The 12,641-nt window shown below is 36.5% G+C and overlaps 1 protein-coding gene across 3 annotated transcripts in view; it reads right to left on the reverse strand.

Moving 5' to 3' along the window:
* Positions 1-12,561, reverse strand: part of bag6l (BCL2 associated athanogene 6, like) — a 35,081-nt gene extending 22,520 nt beyond the window's left edge. For all 3 annotated transcript variants that reach the window (XM_056479556.1, XM_056479555.1, XM_056479554.1), the window contains exons 1-7: positions 12,438-12,561; positions 11,817-11,909; positions 9,498-9,615; positions 5,756-5,979; positions 2,799-2,870; positions 2,506-2,628; positions 2,234-2,385 (exon numbers count right to left, since the gene is read on the reverse strand). In XM_056479556.1, the coding sequence (XP_056335531.1) occupies positions 2,234-2,385; positions 2,506-2,628; positions 2,799-2,870; positions 5,756-5,979; positions 9,498-9,615; positions 11,817-11,894 (767 nt within the window). In that variant the 5' untranslated portion in view covers positions 11,895-11,909; positions 12,438-12,561. The remainder of the gene's footprint in view (positions 1-2,233; positions 2,386-2,505; positions 2,629-2,798; positions 2,871-5,755; positions 5,980-9,497; positions 9,616-11,816; positions 11,910-12,437) is intronic.
* Between the last annotated feature and the right edge of the window lie 80 nt (positions 12,562-12,641).

Raw genomic sequence — 12,641 nt, forward strand, 5'->3', positions numbered from 1 at the left:
TGATCTGAGATGGTCAGCTGAGACAATTTACCATTTCAACACAATTTACCATTTTAACATAGGGCTGCACAATTTGGAGAAAAAAATCTTATTGTGATTTATCTGATCAAAATTATGATTTATGATTTAAAATGCGATTTACAATATTTTCATAAAAGAGCAGCAGGTTTGATGTGGCAGTTTTAACAGCACCAAAGAAATAGCAAGCATAATCACAAAGTATGCTACACTATGCTACTGTTTATTTCAAATAATTTTTTGCAATAAAGTTGTCAGTTGTCATGACAAATTAAGAAAATAACTACAGTATTTTAAATTCAATTTAATAAATTATATATAAAATCTTATATATAGATATATAAAACCTTTACATTTAGACTTGGTTTCACATTTTTTGATATTGATTTCATGACATTCACAGTGAATTGACAATGCTTTCTATACACAATTTTAGATTTTACTTCATTGTACAAGAATTCTTATTAAAATGTATAATTTATAAATACCTATATATTTCCATATTATTTTAATACAATTTTGCCCTTTAATATAAGCGGTCAGATAAATTACTGTACCTTTAATTTTACCTGCTTAAAGAAAACACAATTTGAATGCATCAAACAAAAGTAACTGCACAGACCGATATGAGCATTTATAGCAAATAAACAATGTAATGTAAAAATTATTACACAATTATTGCACAATACAAATAAAACTGATATTAATATGAGTTTCAGCAAATAAACACCCTTAACGTGTTTATAATCTATATGCATTTATAAAATCTATATAAAATGCTGCACTTCCCACCTCCTTTATTCAACCGCAATGACTTCCGGGGCTTCTCGAGTGAGTTTTGCACTCAAACCTGCATCGACGCATCCTTGATGTCAAGAATACATCTGGGAACTTTTAGGCGTCCTCCGTTCTTGCGGTCTTGAGTTTTGGAACTGAACTTTGGCGGTTGACGATGACGTTACACGAGAACATGAGGACGCAAGACCGCATACATAAATCACATACCTCCATATTTTATAGTATTATAACAATAGTATGTGAGCCATGTAGTATGTCTAAATTTATAGAATTCAAAAAACAGTACTCGAGAAGTACCTGGAAGACCCACTACGGCGAGATTCTCAAGTGCGCAACCAATGGATACTAATCTATCACATGATGCCACAAAGAGAATTCAAAAATGGGAGTGAACCGACACAACTGACGCGAGTAGGTCATAGGTGATAATGACAAATGGCAGATGTTGTACATTCGAATTACAGTCATAGTACTCACATTCATACTACACTGCAAAAAATGATTTTCTTACAGAGATTTTTCTGTCTTGTTTTAGTCCAAATATCTAAAAATTCTTAAATCAAGAAGAATTTTCAAGACAAGCAAAGTAATCTGCCAATGGGGTAAGCAAAATAATCTTGTTTTTCCTTTTGACATAAGATTATTTAGCTTGTTTTAAGGAAAAACTCACTTAATTTTGGCATATTTTTTTCTTAAAACAAGACAATATGCTTTGCTCATCTAAAAAATTCTTCTTGATTTAAGAATTTTTTGATATTTGGACTAGAAACAAGACAAATAAATCTCAGTAGGGAAAATCATTTTTGTAGTGTATATAGAACATACTTTATAATGGTCGTGTAGTAAACTCAAATTCGAATGTAGTACCTACTGAGTAGGCGATTTCGGACACAGTCTTTCTGTTTATAATGCAAGGCTATGGGGATTTCCTTTCTTCACGGCGTATTTGGCATTTGCGCCCTCTGGCATTTGAAGGAGATTTTCTATTGATCACACAACCATGCTTCCCTGACAAGATGTGCACGGCAATCGCTGCTTTGCTTAGTCAGGTTCGCAATTTCCTTTCGATTCATAGCATAGCCCTAAAGTACAGGTAAAATTCCATGAATTTGTGCACCTACTTACAACTTTTCCCATAACAATCACGTTAAGTTAATAGACAGAGAGTTGGTGCTTATTTGTCGCTGTTTGCATACATTGAAGCAATCAATTAAATGCATCTGGACTATGTCTGTAAAGACATCACAACTTTTTATACCATCACACTTTAACAGCTATTCATTTGCAGAAAAGTTTTTAACATTCAACGCAAAAAGCAATGCCACATGCATTTTACTCTATATTTTTAAACACATATTATCCAGATTTCTATCATGAAGACTCTTACTTGTCCTTGAGCATAATATTGTTCTCTTACTTTGGTCCAGACTGAGTTTCTCCTTCAGTCTGTGAAGCAGAGGATGAGAAGGATGGTGGAGGTGGGGAGCTGTCCATTGGATGTGCTGAGAATGATGATGAAGATGGCTGAGGAGGTGGAGTCTCCTGCTGAGACCGTTCACTTGATTGACCCTGGAACAAAAACATTTAATTATTTAAACCTAATCTGATAATAAGCATCAAGTTAAATAAGTTTTAACTTATAAAGTCATTAGGATGTTTTATTTGTAGGATATGATGTTTCCTCTGCACCTCAAGCCTGTGGATTAAAGCCTGAGTCTCCCGTAGCAAGTTTTCAGCCAGATGGAGCCTCATCCTGGGCTCGCTCTGCACCGATTGGTCCACATTGATATGAACGTCCACGGAGCCACTGCTCTGTGAGAGGAAATAAATGACTGTAGATGTGTCCAGAGATAACCTTTTGTTTCAAACAATAGACTGCGAGTAGACAAACCGCAAGTGCTTGTACGACAAACATTCAGGTACACGGTTTATAATGCTCATTATTACATAAACACGACAGGAAGGACAAGAGGATGACTCACTCCTGTGCTGGTGCTCACTCTGACATTACGCCCCATTTCTCCAACACCAGCCAGCATCTGCTGCACTGACATCTAGATAAGTGAGAAATTCAGTTAGACAGCAGAATCTTTTAGGAATGTATTAAAATGGGTTTCTGAGGTTTAATAGGATAGTTCACCCAAACAAAAGAAGATATTTTGAAAAATGTAACCATTGACTTGCATGGTAGTTTGTTTTTCCTACAGTGGAAGTTTCTGGTTACAGGTTTTCAGCTGGCTTCAAAATATCATCAACAGAAGAAAGAAATTCAAAAAGGTTTGGAACCACTTGAGGGTGAGTAAATAGTAGGGTTGCACAATATATCATTTCAGCCTCGATATCGCAATGTTTGCATCTGCATTAGTCACATCGCAGGATCTGCAATGTAAAATTTAGACTTTAGTTGACCCGGAGCCACAGTTGAAAACACTCTTGATTTGTGGGATGTTTCAAAGTTGAATCATAAAGTTACTGAAATGTCTGTCATTTGCATGTGATTTCAAGCCAGATAAAGGCCCAATCCCAATTTTATTTTTGTACCCCTACACCTTCCCCATGGTCCTTGAAACAGAGTGTGAAGGGGAAGGGCTTCAAAATTTACCCCCAAGAAATGGGACAGCACTACAGCACCTGCACACGTCATCATATGTCTTTACGATCTCTTCATATTAGATCAGACGATGACGACTGCTGTAGTTTTTCCAGTTACTTTATTTTTTTATATTTATTTTCAAGAAATCACTGAAGGCATATATTATGTTATTATAATGATATAATGCGGCAATAAGATCGTAACTGTACTGTGCACTTACACAGGGGCCATATTCATCAATGTAAACACACAACATTAACATTATAACAGACACTATAAAAAGGTCATTCCAAGCCATTAGACTTTTCTGACAGGGTATTCGAGGGTCATCGAGTGACAGAATGTTGTGGGACTGCTATACAGGAGTTGTTATTATTATGGACTATAAATAGTGAAATTTTGCTAAATTTAGTTTTTATTTTATCGCTTTTTTTTAAAGCATGACGGTAAAACAAACACGGTTACGAATATGTTAAAACATGTGCCTCTTTGTTGTAAAAATTCGTAATAATTACAAAAAATACTAATTAGTGGATCTCCTTACTTCCAGGTGTATTCTATTTCGAGTTTGGTCCTGAAAAATCTACCCCTTAGCCCTACGACTTCAAGCTAAAGAGAATTGGGACACCCCTACCTAAATTCTAAGGTAAGGGGAAGGGCTAAGGGGTAGAATTGGGATTGGTCCAAAATATTCAGGCACAATAAATTATACTGTTTGTAACTTTTAAAAAAGATCAATTGTAATTATGTACATATACAATGAAGTCTATACGGTTTTGTTTAAACATTTGATTATTTAATTTGTGTTCCTGAATACTGCTAGACTACCAGACAACAGGATTTTTCGCTTGTATTTTTGCTTTACTGTACTTATCAATACTTGTGGTTGGTTTATCGTATTTTATGCAGATAAACTCCTCTACAAAATCATCACAATCAGGCTAAATTTATTAATTCTTTCCAAATAGAGCTATTTCAGTCATCTGGTGAAATTGTACTCAATATCGTAACATGTATCGCAGAAAAAAAGTACCGCAATGTCAGTTTTTTCCACTATCGTACAGCCCTAGTAAACACTGGGTAAATTTTCATTTTGCGTGAACTATCCCTTTAGTTACAGCTCATCCAAAAATAAGCATTCACCCTCTGTCACATGTTCCAAAACTTTGTGCATTTTTAGCTCATAAAAGATAATTTTCTTAAGAATTTTGAAACATTTCTTTGTTGACTTTCTAGTGTTCATCCTACTCTGAATATCAATAGCCCCTTTCACACAGTGATACCGGTAAATATCCAGAAAATTTCCAGAAAAACTTTACCGGCATATTCATAAAAAAAGGTGTTCACACAGACACGGACGTTCCGTAATGTTTTCGGAAAAGACCATTCACACATCCATTCCAAAATACCGTAAATTCTGACATCATTAACCAGAAATGACCTATAAACGGCTGCGCTTGTATTTGTAAACAGAGAAGGGGTCTGGCTTTTCTTGATGGTTTCACTTTTATTTAAAGCTTTCATGCAGCTGCTTTGTGAGACATCTAAAGGCAGAAGCACGAACTGCAGCTAAATGTTTACACACTTGACTACATCCCAAATTCTGTGGATGAATAAGTATTGTGAACAACTTATATGAAAACATATGGAGAAACACTTTCACACGTCGAGGTGTTCATAATATGTGTGTGTGCTGGCGCTCACAGACTTCTTCACGTGCACACGCGTCAAGCCACTGAAACAGAGCTTGAAGGTAAAAAAAACAGCGGTTTATCATAAAGCATTTTATCGATAATTTTTTACACAGTTGGCATTAAGGAGGAACATAGAAATGTCATCAGACTAATATCTAGCAGCTAAATGTGTCTGGAAAAATATTGAAAGGCTTTTATTTTCTTAAACTTTGTGGACGTGAATGCATCTGAGTGTTCAGATTGGCTTGTGTAGACATTTCACGTTAGTACATTCTAGACGTGAACGCGCTCTTTCCGGCAATCTTCCTTCTGCATTCACACAGTGCAGCATTTCGGCAAATTACCGCTAATGTTACAACTTCTCTTACCGGAAAATTGCCAGAACGAATTTACCAGTATAAAAAAAAGGCCTGTTCACACATACAGACCTTTCTGGAAAATTGCCGGTAATTTTCCGGAAAGGTCTGTATGTGTGAAAGGGGCTATTGACTACTAGTTACAACATTCTTCAAAAGATCTTCTGCGTACAATAGAACAAAATACTCCTTGGAACCACTTGAGGCAGAGTAAATGTTCATTTTTTTTGGTGAAATCCCAATTAAACAGTCATATTGTTAACATTTGTCTTTTGATTTAAGGAAAGCACTGCAACCTGTATTTGCTGTGGGTCCATGATGTTCACTGGCAAGTTAAAAGTTCCCAGCATGACGTAGTTGTTGGCATTACGGTCGTGTGAAGTTGTAAAAGCGGATGACTGAGAGGAAGATCCTCCATCTGCCGCACCTGAAGAGCCAGAAACTCCACCTCCTCCACCTCCAGGCTGACTGCTCTGAGGAGGTGGCCGCTCCACAAGATGAATGACCTTCCCATCAACATCTGAGAAAAAAAATACAGCAAGGCTGTGACCAGATGCATTCAAGACTTGTTGTAAGAATACAATTCAATTGATGTCCTTATATAACCAATAATTAGGAAAGACATGATTTTGTTATGAGGCCTATATGTACTCATTTTGTTAAAATGTACATACTTGTGAGTATGCACCGCAAGCTTTGGGACATGCTCCATCATCATAATTGCTTTAAAAAAGGACTGTTCTGTTGCTTAGTTACGCACATTCTTTTACAGTTTAAACTGCCCTGTCAATCATCTTGTCAAAGTTAACATCCTCCACATTTCTGTTGTATTGAATCTTCCCTCATGCTTTCGTATGTTAATCTTCAATTCACATGTTTTTCATGCAGAGAAATCTGCTTGTGTTTGAATGATGATTTTTTCAAAATTATCAAATGTATCTTTATTAAAGAAATACTTATTTCAACACACTATTATTTGGGACATGTTAATTCTATTTTTAAATAAAATGCATGAGTGACAATAACTTATGAAGTGCAGATTAATCTTGCCATTGATAGCATTTGCATACAAATATATAATTCTGAGTCTGAGTCTGAGTGCATCCAAAAAGAATTCATAGCGCTTCACTTTTTTCACATTTTGTTATGTTACAGCCTTACTCCAAAATGGATTAAATTAATTTATTTCCTCAAAATTCTACACACAATACCCCATAATGAAAATGTGAAAAATTATTTTTTTTAATTGTTGCAAATTTATTAAAAATAAAAAACCTGAAAAATCACATGCACAGAAGTATTCACAGCCTTTGCCGTGAAACTCCAATTTGAGCTCAGGTACATTAACTGTGTCCCAAATGCCACACTATGCACTTACACACTCAACAGCAGAGTATATGTACGTAGTGTCATCCCAAAACGAACACTTATGGTGTTTTTACTAAGCGGAAATTCAAACCGTTTCCCTGATGACGTTTGACAGTTGCCAAATTAGTGAAATAATTGACCAAAGTACCAAACAATACTTGCCATGAGTTTAACCGCATTCACCATCGGGAGGCACTATAATCACTCTCGTAGAATTTTGCTTGTACAATCTAAAATAAATAAAGTTATCCAACATGTGCGCCCGATAGCTCCACCCCTTCCGCTACCTGAGCAAAGCTGCGGTTGTTGAGTCCGTAAAGTAAACGCACTACTTACACTATTTATGCTACAAAATGGTGTAGAATAGTGCATAAGTATGTGACTCGGGACGCACCTATTCTGTTTCCACTGATCATTCTTGAGATGTTTCATGAGCTTAATAGGAGTTCACCTGTGGTAAATTCAGTTCATTGGACATCATTTGAAAAGGCATCCACCTGTCTATATCAGTGGTTCCCAATCTATTTTGCCTGAGACCCCCCTTTTTCCCCTGGAAAATATTGTAAGGCCCCTCTCCACATTAAATGATATTATCAGTCATATACGTTTGCAGTAGATATGACAAAAAAAATTTGTTTTCAAACAAACGGTATGTTTATTATTACTATATCTATGTTTATGCACACATAATAGACTAATGTAAAATATAAAAGCAAAACATCAGTAGGTCATTTGTATTGGGTAAATCTTGCGGTACTGGGGATGAGTTGTCTGCAAACGTCTTATTAGTTTGGACGGCCTCACGCATTCTTTAGCAAGAACTTTGGTGCAGATAATGCACTGTGGCTGGGTGCTTCGAGAAAATGGAATAAAACCATAGTTGAGGTAACTATCTTAGTATTTCCTGGATTTCGAGTTTTCAGTATTGCTAGCGCTGCAACTCAAAATGTTTGGAGCTTCCTCACCTGGGTCAAGTATGCTTGGGTCGTTAATTGGGTCTTTCTTTTTTGTGGTGGACGAATAACAAATTTGTCCATTTTTTGGTCAGCCAGGGGATAAAATGAATTTAGGCAACATAATCATTCTCCTAATCGTCACCTGCTAAAATTTAAAAAAAAATATTACGCCACCCCCCCACAGAGCTCACTGACGTCCCCTTGTGGGCCGGGACCCAGCTGTAAGGAACCGCTGGTCTATATAAGGTCCTAGGGTTGACAGTGCATGTCAAAGCACAAACCAAGCATGAAGACAAAGGAATTGTCTGTAGACCTCCAAGACAGGATTATCTCAAGGCACAAGGCTGGGGAAGGTTACAGAAAAAAATTCTGCTGCTCTGAAAGTTCCAATGAGCACAGTGATCCATATCATCTGTAAGTGGAAGATGTTTGGAACCACCAGGACTCTCCTAGAGCTGGCTGGCCATCTAAGCTGAGTGATCGGGGGAGAAGGGCCTTAGTCAGGGAGGTGATCAATAACCCAATGGTTACTCTGTCTGAGCTCCAGCATTCTTCTGTGGAGAGAGGAGAACCTTACAGTAGGAAAACCATCTGTGCCGCAATCCACCAATCAGACCTGTATGGTAGAGTGGCCAGACGGAAACTGCTCCCCACCTGGAATTTGCCAAAATGCACCTGAAGGACTCTCAGACCATAAGAAACAAAATTCTCTGGTCTAGTTTAGTTTAGTGATGAGACTAAAATTGAATACTTTGGAGTGAATGCCAGGCGTTACGTTGGAGAAAACCCAGCACTGCTCATCCGGCACTTTGGCCAGTGGAGAAATGGTCGTGCCCAACTGAGCCTGGTTTCTCTTGAGGTTTTTTAATTCTTTACTTTCGTCAATTGGTGAAATTTTTTCTTCCCCACTGGCTAGCATTGGTTTGGGATCTGTAGAGCTGCGCATTGATGGATTTGCTCTTCAGTGTTTGAACTCTCAGTAGTGATTATTAAACCAAACTGAATTGAGCTAAACTGAACTGAACTGAGCTTAAACTCTGAAAACTGAACTACACCGTTTCAATTTACCATGATCTTTTATGTGAAGCTGCTTTAACACAATCTACATTGTAAAAGCCCTATACAAATAAAGGTGAATTGAATTGAATCACCAGGCTAATACCATGCCAACAGTGAAGCATGGTGGTGGCAGCATCATGCTGTGGGGATGTTTTTCAGCAGCAGGAACTGGAAGACTAGTCAGGATAGAGGGAGAGATGAATGCAGCAATGTACAGAGACATCCTGAATGAAAACCTGCTTTAGAGTGCTCTTGACCTCAGAGACTGGGGTGACGGTTCATCTTCCAGCAGGACAATGACCCAATGACCCCACACCACCAAAATATCAATGGAGTGGCTTCACAACAACTCTGTGAATGTCCTTGAGTGGCCCAGCCAGAGCCTAGACCTAAATCCCATTGAACATCTCTGGAGAGATCTGAAAATGGCTGTACACCATTCTACATACTATATGCGATCACGTTTGCGCAAAGCATGCAAAAACAAGGCTTAATACTGACTTTCAGTAACACAGAGCTAAAAGAGATGTTTAGAACAACAATGAATAAGTGAATAAGTCAGTGACTTACTAATAAGTCACTTTTGGCCAACTGCAGACTGAATTGTGCTAAAACTGACAAGCCAAGTGAAACAAACAGTGAAGACGTCACTTACTGTATTCTGTGAGTGTCCTTTCATCCTGTAGCACTTTACCCTGGTAAATCAACCTCTGCTTATCCACAGAGATTTCAACAGAAGCAGCGATGTGCTCCTTAAACTGCTTTACTGTCCACTGAAAGTAAGAAAGGTGACATACAAATTATTAACAGCAACATAATCAATTCATCAATGTAAAGCTTATTTATCAGAGATTCAACGCAGTAGTATAGGTTTATACTGTGCACACAAACTGAACAAATTTAAAAGTGAAGCCAAATTATTACTGGTGGCTTGCTGCAGTATAGGTCATAAATTCCATCCTCTGTGTAGACTAAAAATTCATGACATTTTTTTATTACAAAGATGGTTTCCATAATTTTAGGATATTTTTAAACATGCTGAGGTATGAGGGAACTGATGCTTAACTACAGATTTAGGCTCCAAATGACATCACAAGATGACAGCGACCATATTAGGGACATTCTAAAACGCTTAACATAAAAAAAAGCTTAACCTGGCTTAATGTACCTAAACACCAACCAGAGGAACCCAAATTTTAGTCATTTCACTTTACTTGTAACTAACCTCAACGACTGTAAAAAGAACGAGTCTCAATTCCATATATAAAGCAAAAAACAATGTTAAGCGTTTTCTCCACAAGTCTAGTATAAGGAAAAAGCTTAACTAGGCTTAAATGTACCTCAACAACAAGTGGGGAAAATCTAATTATCAAATTTTAGTCATGACAAACACTTTGAGTCAAAAGTATGAGCTACAATTTTAGAGTGAAAATTTTCACAATATGCGTTTTAAGTCCATTATAAAAGGAAAAAGCTTAACATGGCTTAACGTACCTCAACAAGTGGGACACACCAAAAATCTAGCAAAATTTTTCTTGTATTAACACTAACTACTATAAAAAGATCAAGCCCTGATTCTGTGGATGAAGTGAACAACGTCACGTTAAGCATTTTATCCCCATTGAAGTCTATTATAAGAGTTTAATGTGGTTTAACTAAACATCCAGAGACAATAAAATTTCGATAAAACTATACTCATAAACACTTTCTGTTGTTAAAAAAAATAGCTTTTATTTTATTGTATCGAGTGAACAATATCACTTTAAGCATTCTCCTCATAGAAGTCCATTATAAGGAAACAGCTTAACGTGGCTAAACATACTTTAACACCGACCAGGGAAACATCATGTTTTACTTGTGATTAACACTAGCTATTGTCAAAAGAACGGGCCCTAATTGCATAGATGAAGTCAACAATAACACGTTAAGCATTTTCTCCCCATTGAAGTCCATAATAAGGAAAGACTTAATGTAGCTTTACAACAACCGAAGAGACCAAATGTTAAAAAGGCTATGAAATATAATTTTATTTTTGACAAATTAACCCTAGTTGTCAAAAGAATGTGCATGTCATTGACATCCCCAAAACAACAAACTCTTACAATTTTGCTTTCTGTGGAAACAGGGCTCATTATTTTGCTAGTAGTTAGTGCTAATTATTAGGCCCACATGGAATCTGTGCGCACAGAATTCTGCAGATTTTTAGCCCATGATTAATTCTGTTTATTTACTTGAGTAAATGTGTGTAAATCTATATTTATTCAGTTTTTTTATTAATTACAGTAATATTATTGACAAATATGAAAATGTGATTTATGTACAATGCAGTTTGCAAAGTAATATTTTCTGTTTTTTAGTAGAGATATTATATCAGAAACTTGCTTTGTTTACCAAATAAAGTGAATCTAATTGGATTTGCATTTTAAACATTAAATAAAAGTTTAAAAGATAATATTTTTTATTTCACATTTTAAGGTTTTAGTTATGATACTCCCAAAATAATTCCGCAAAAATCTACAGATTTTTACCAAAGTTCTCCGCAGAAGTAGCAAAAATGTCTGCAGATTCCGTCTGGCCCTACTAATCACATGTAAAATTTGATAGAAATTACATTTTCCCTGAATGTTTTTAGGGTTTATTAAGCTTTTTCCTTATAATAGACTTTAATGGGGAAAAACGCTTTACATGATGTTTTTTTTCTTTATCTAAGGAATTAAAACTCGTTATTTTTACAGTAGTTGGGATTAATTACAAGTAAAGGCTGACTGAAATTTGGGTTCCTCTGGTTGATGTTTTGGTACATTAAGCCTTTTTTACGTTAAATGTTTAGAATCCCAAAATCCCATATTGGGATTTTGATTCACTTTTCTATTGTGAAAGGCCACATCTTTGTTGTGTATAAAGTTTATATTATACAATTACATTGTTTGACACAAATATTTCACAAAGCTCAAAAAAGAAAAACCCCACACACCTCTCCTCTGACGGTGAACGTCCTGCTCTGGGAGTCCAGAGTTTTTACGGTCACCTCTATGACTCCTGATTCCTCCATGGCCTCCACAAATTTCTTTTAAAAGGTGAGAAAATGGAAAATGTTTCTAAAAATGATTCCAAGCACTGACATCTCTAACTATCAGATATCAAGCAGCATCTATACTGTTAACAATAAACCCAGTACCCATTCTAATCAAAGCTGCTGACTATAAGTTTGACCGCTATTTCTGTCGACAGAGAAACGTCAAATCTGACAGTGCGGCTTCACTGATTAAAGTGGGTGCGTTCTTGTTTTGTCTCCATAGTAACGCTGGGCGCTACAAGCACCGAAGATGCCAGCGGTCGCACACTGCACTTTATTTAAATACACATTTTCATGCAAGGTATAAAAACAGCAATACATATTTTTATAAACACAAATAGTCATAACTTATTGTTACTGTTAAACATCACTGCTATGATATACACGAAAGGCTAACAAGTTTTTTTGCTAACATATTAAAGCAATTCGGTTACTCCAGAAAAAAACACTAACGCTAGCTAAATATGGAAAACAGCAACAGATATATGGATTAGATATGCAACATATTAAACACCTTACATGTAAGGGATAACTGTGGTAGTTCGAAGATTCAGGATTTTTACTGCTACTTATTTTATCTTACACAACGGCTATAGAGACATGGCTAGCTAAGCAGCTAGCATAGCAAATCCCATACGGTGGCAGGAAGTGACGTGTGTTTTCTGCCAAAAGAGGGATTTCAAAATAAGGTTTGTGTGTGTGCGTGTGTGTGTGTGTGTGTGT

Source organism: Danio aesculapii, chromosome 19 (assembly GCF_903798145.1).
Source record: "Danio aesculapii chromosome 19, fDanAes4.1, whole genome shotgun sequence".
Taxonomy (NCBI): domain Eukaryota; kingdom Metazoa; phylum Chordata; class Actinopteri; order Cypriniformes; family Danionidae; genus Danio; species Danio aesculapii.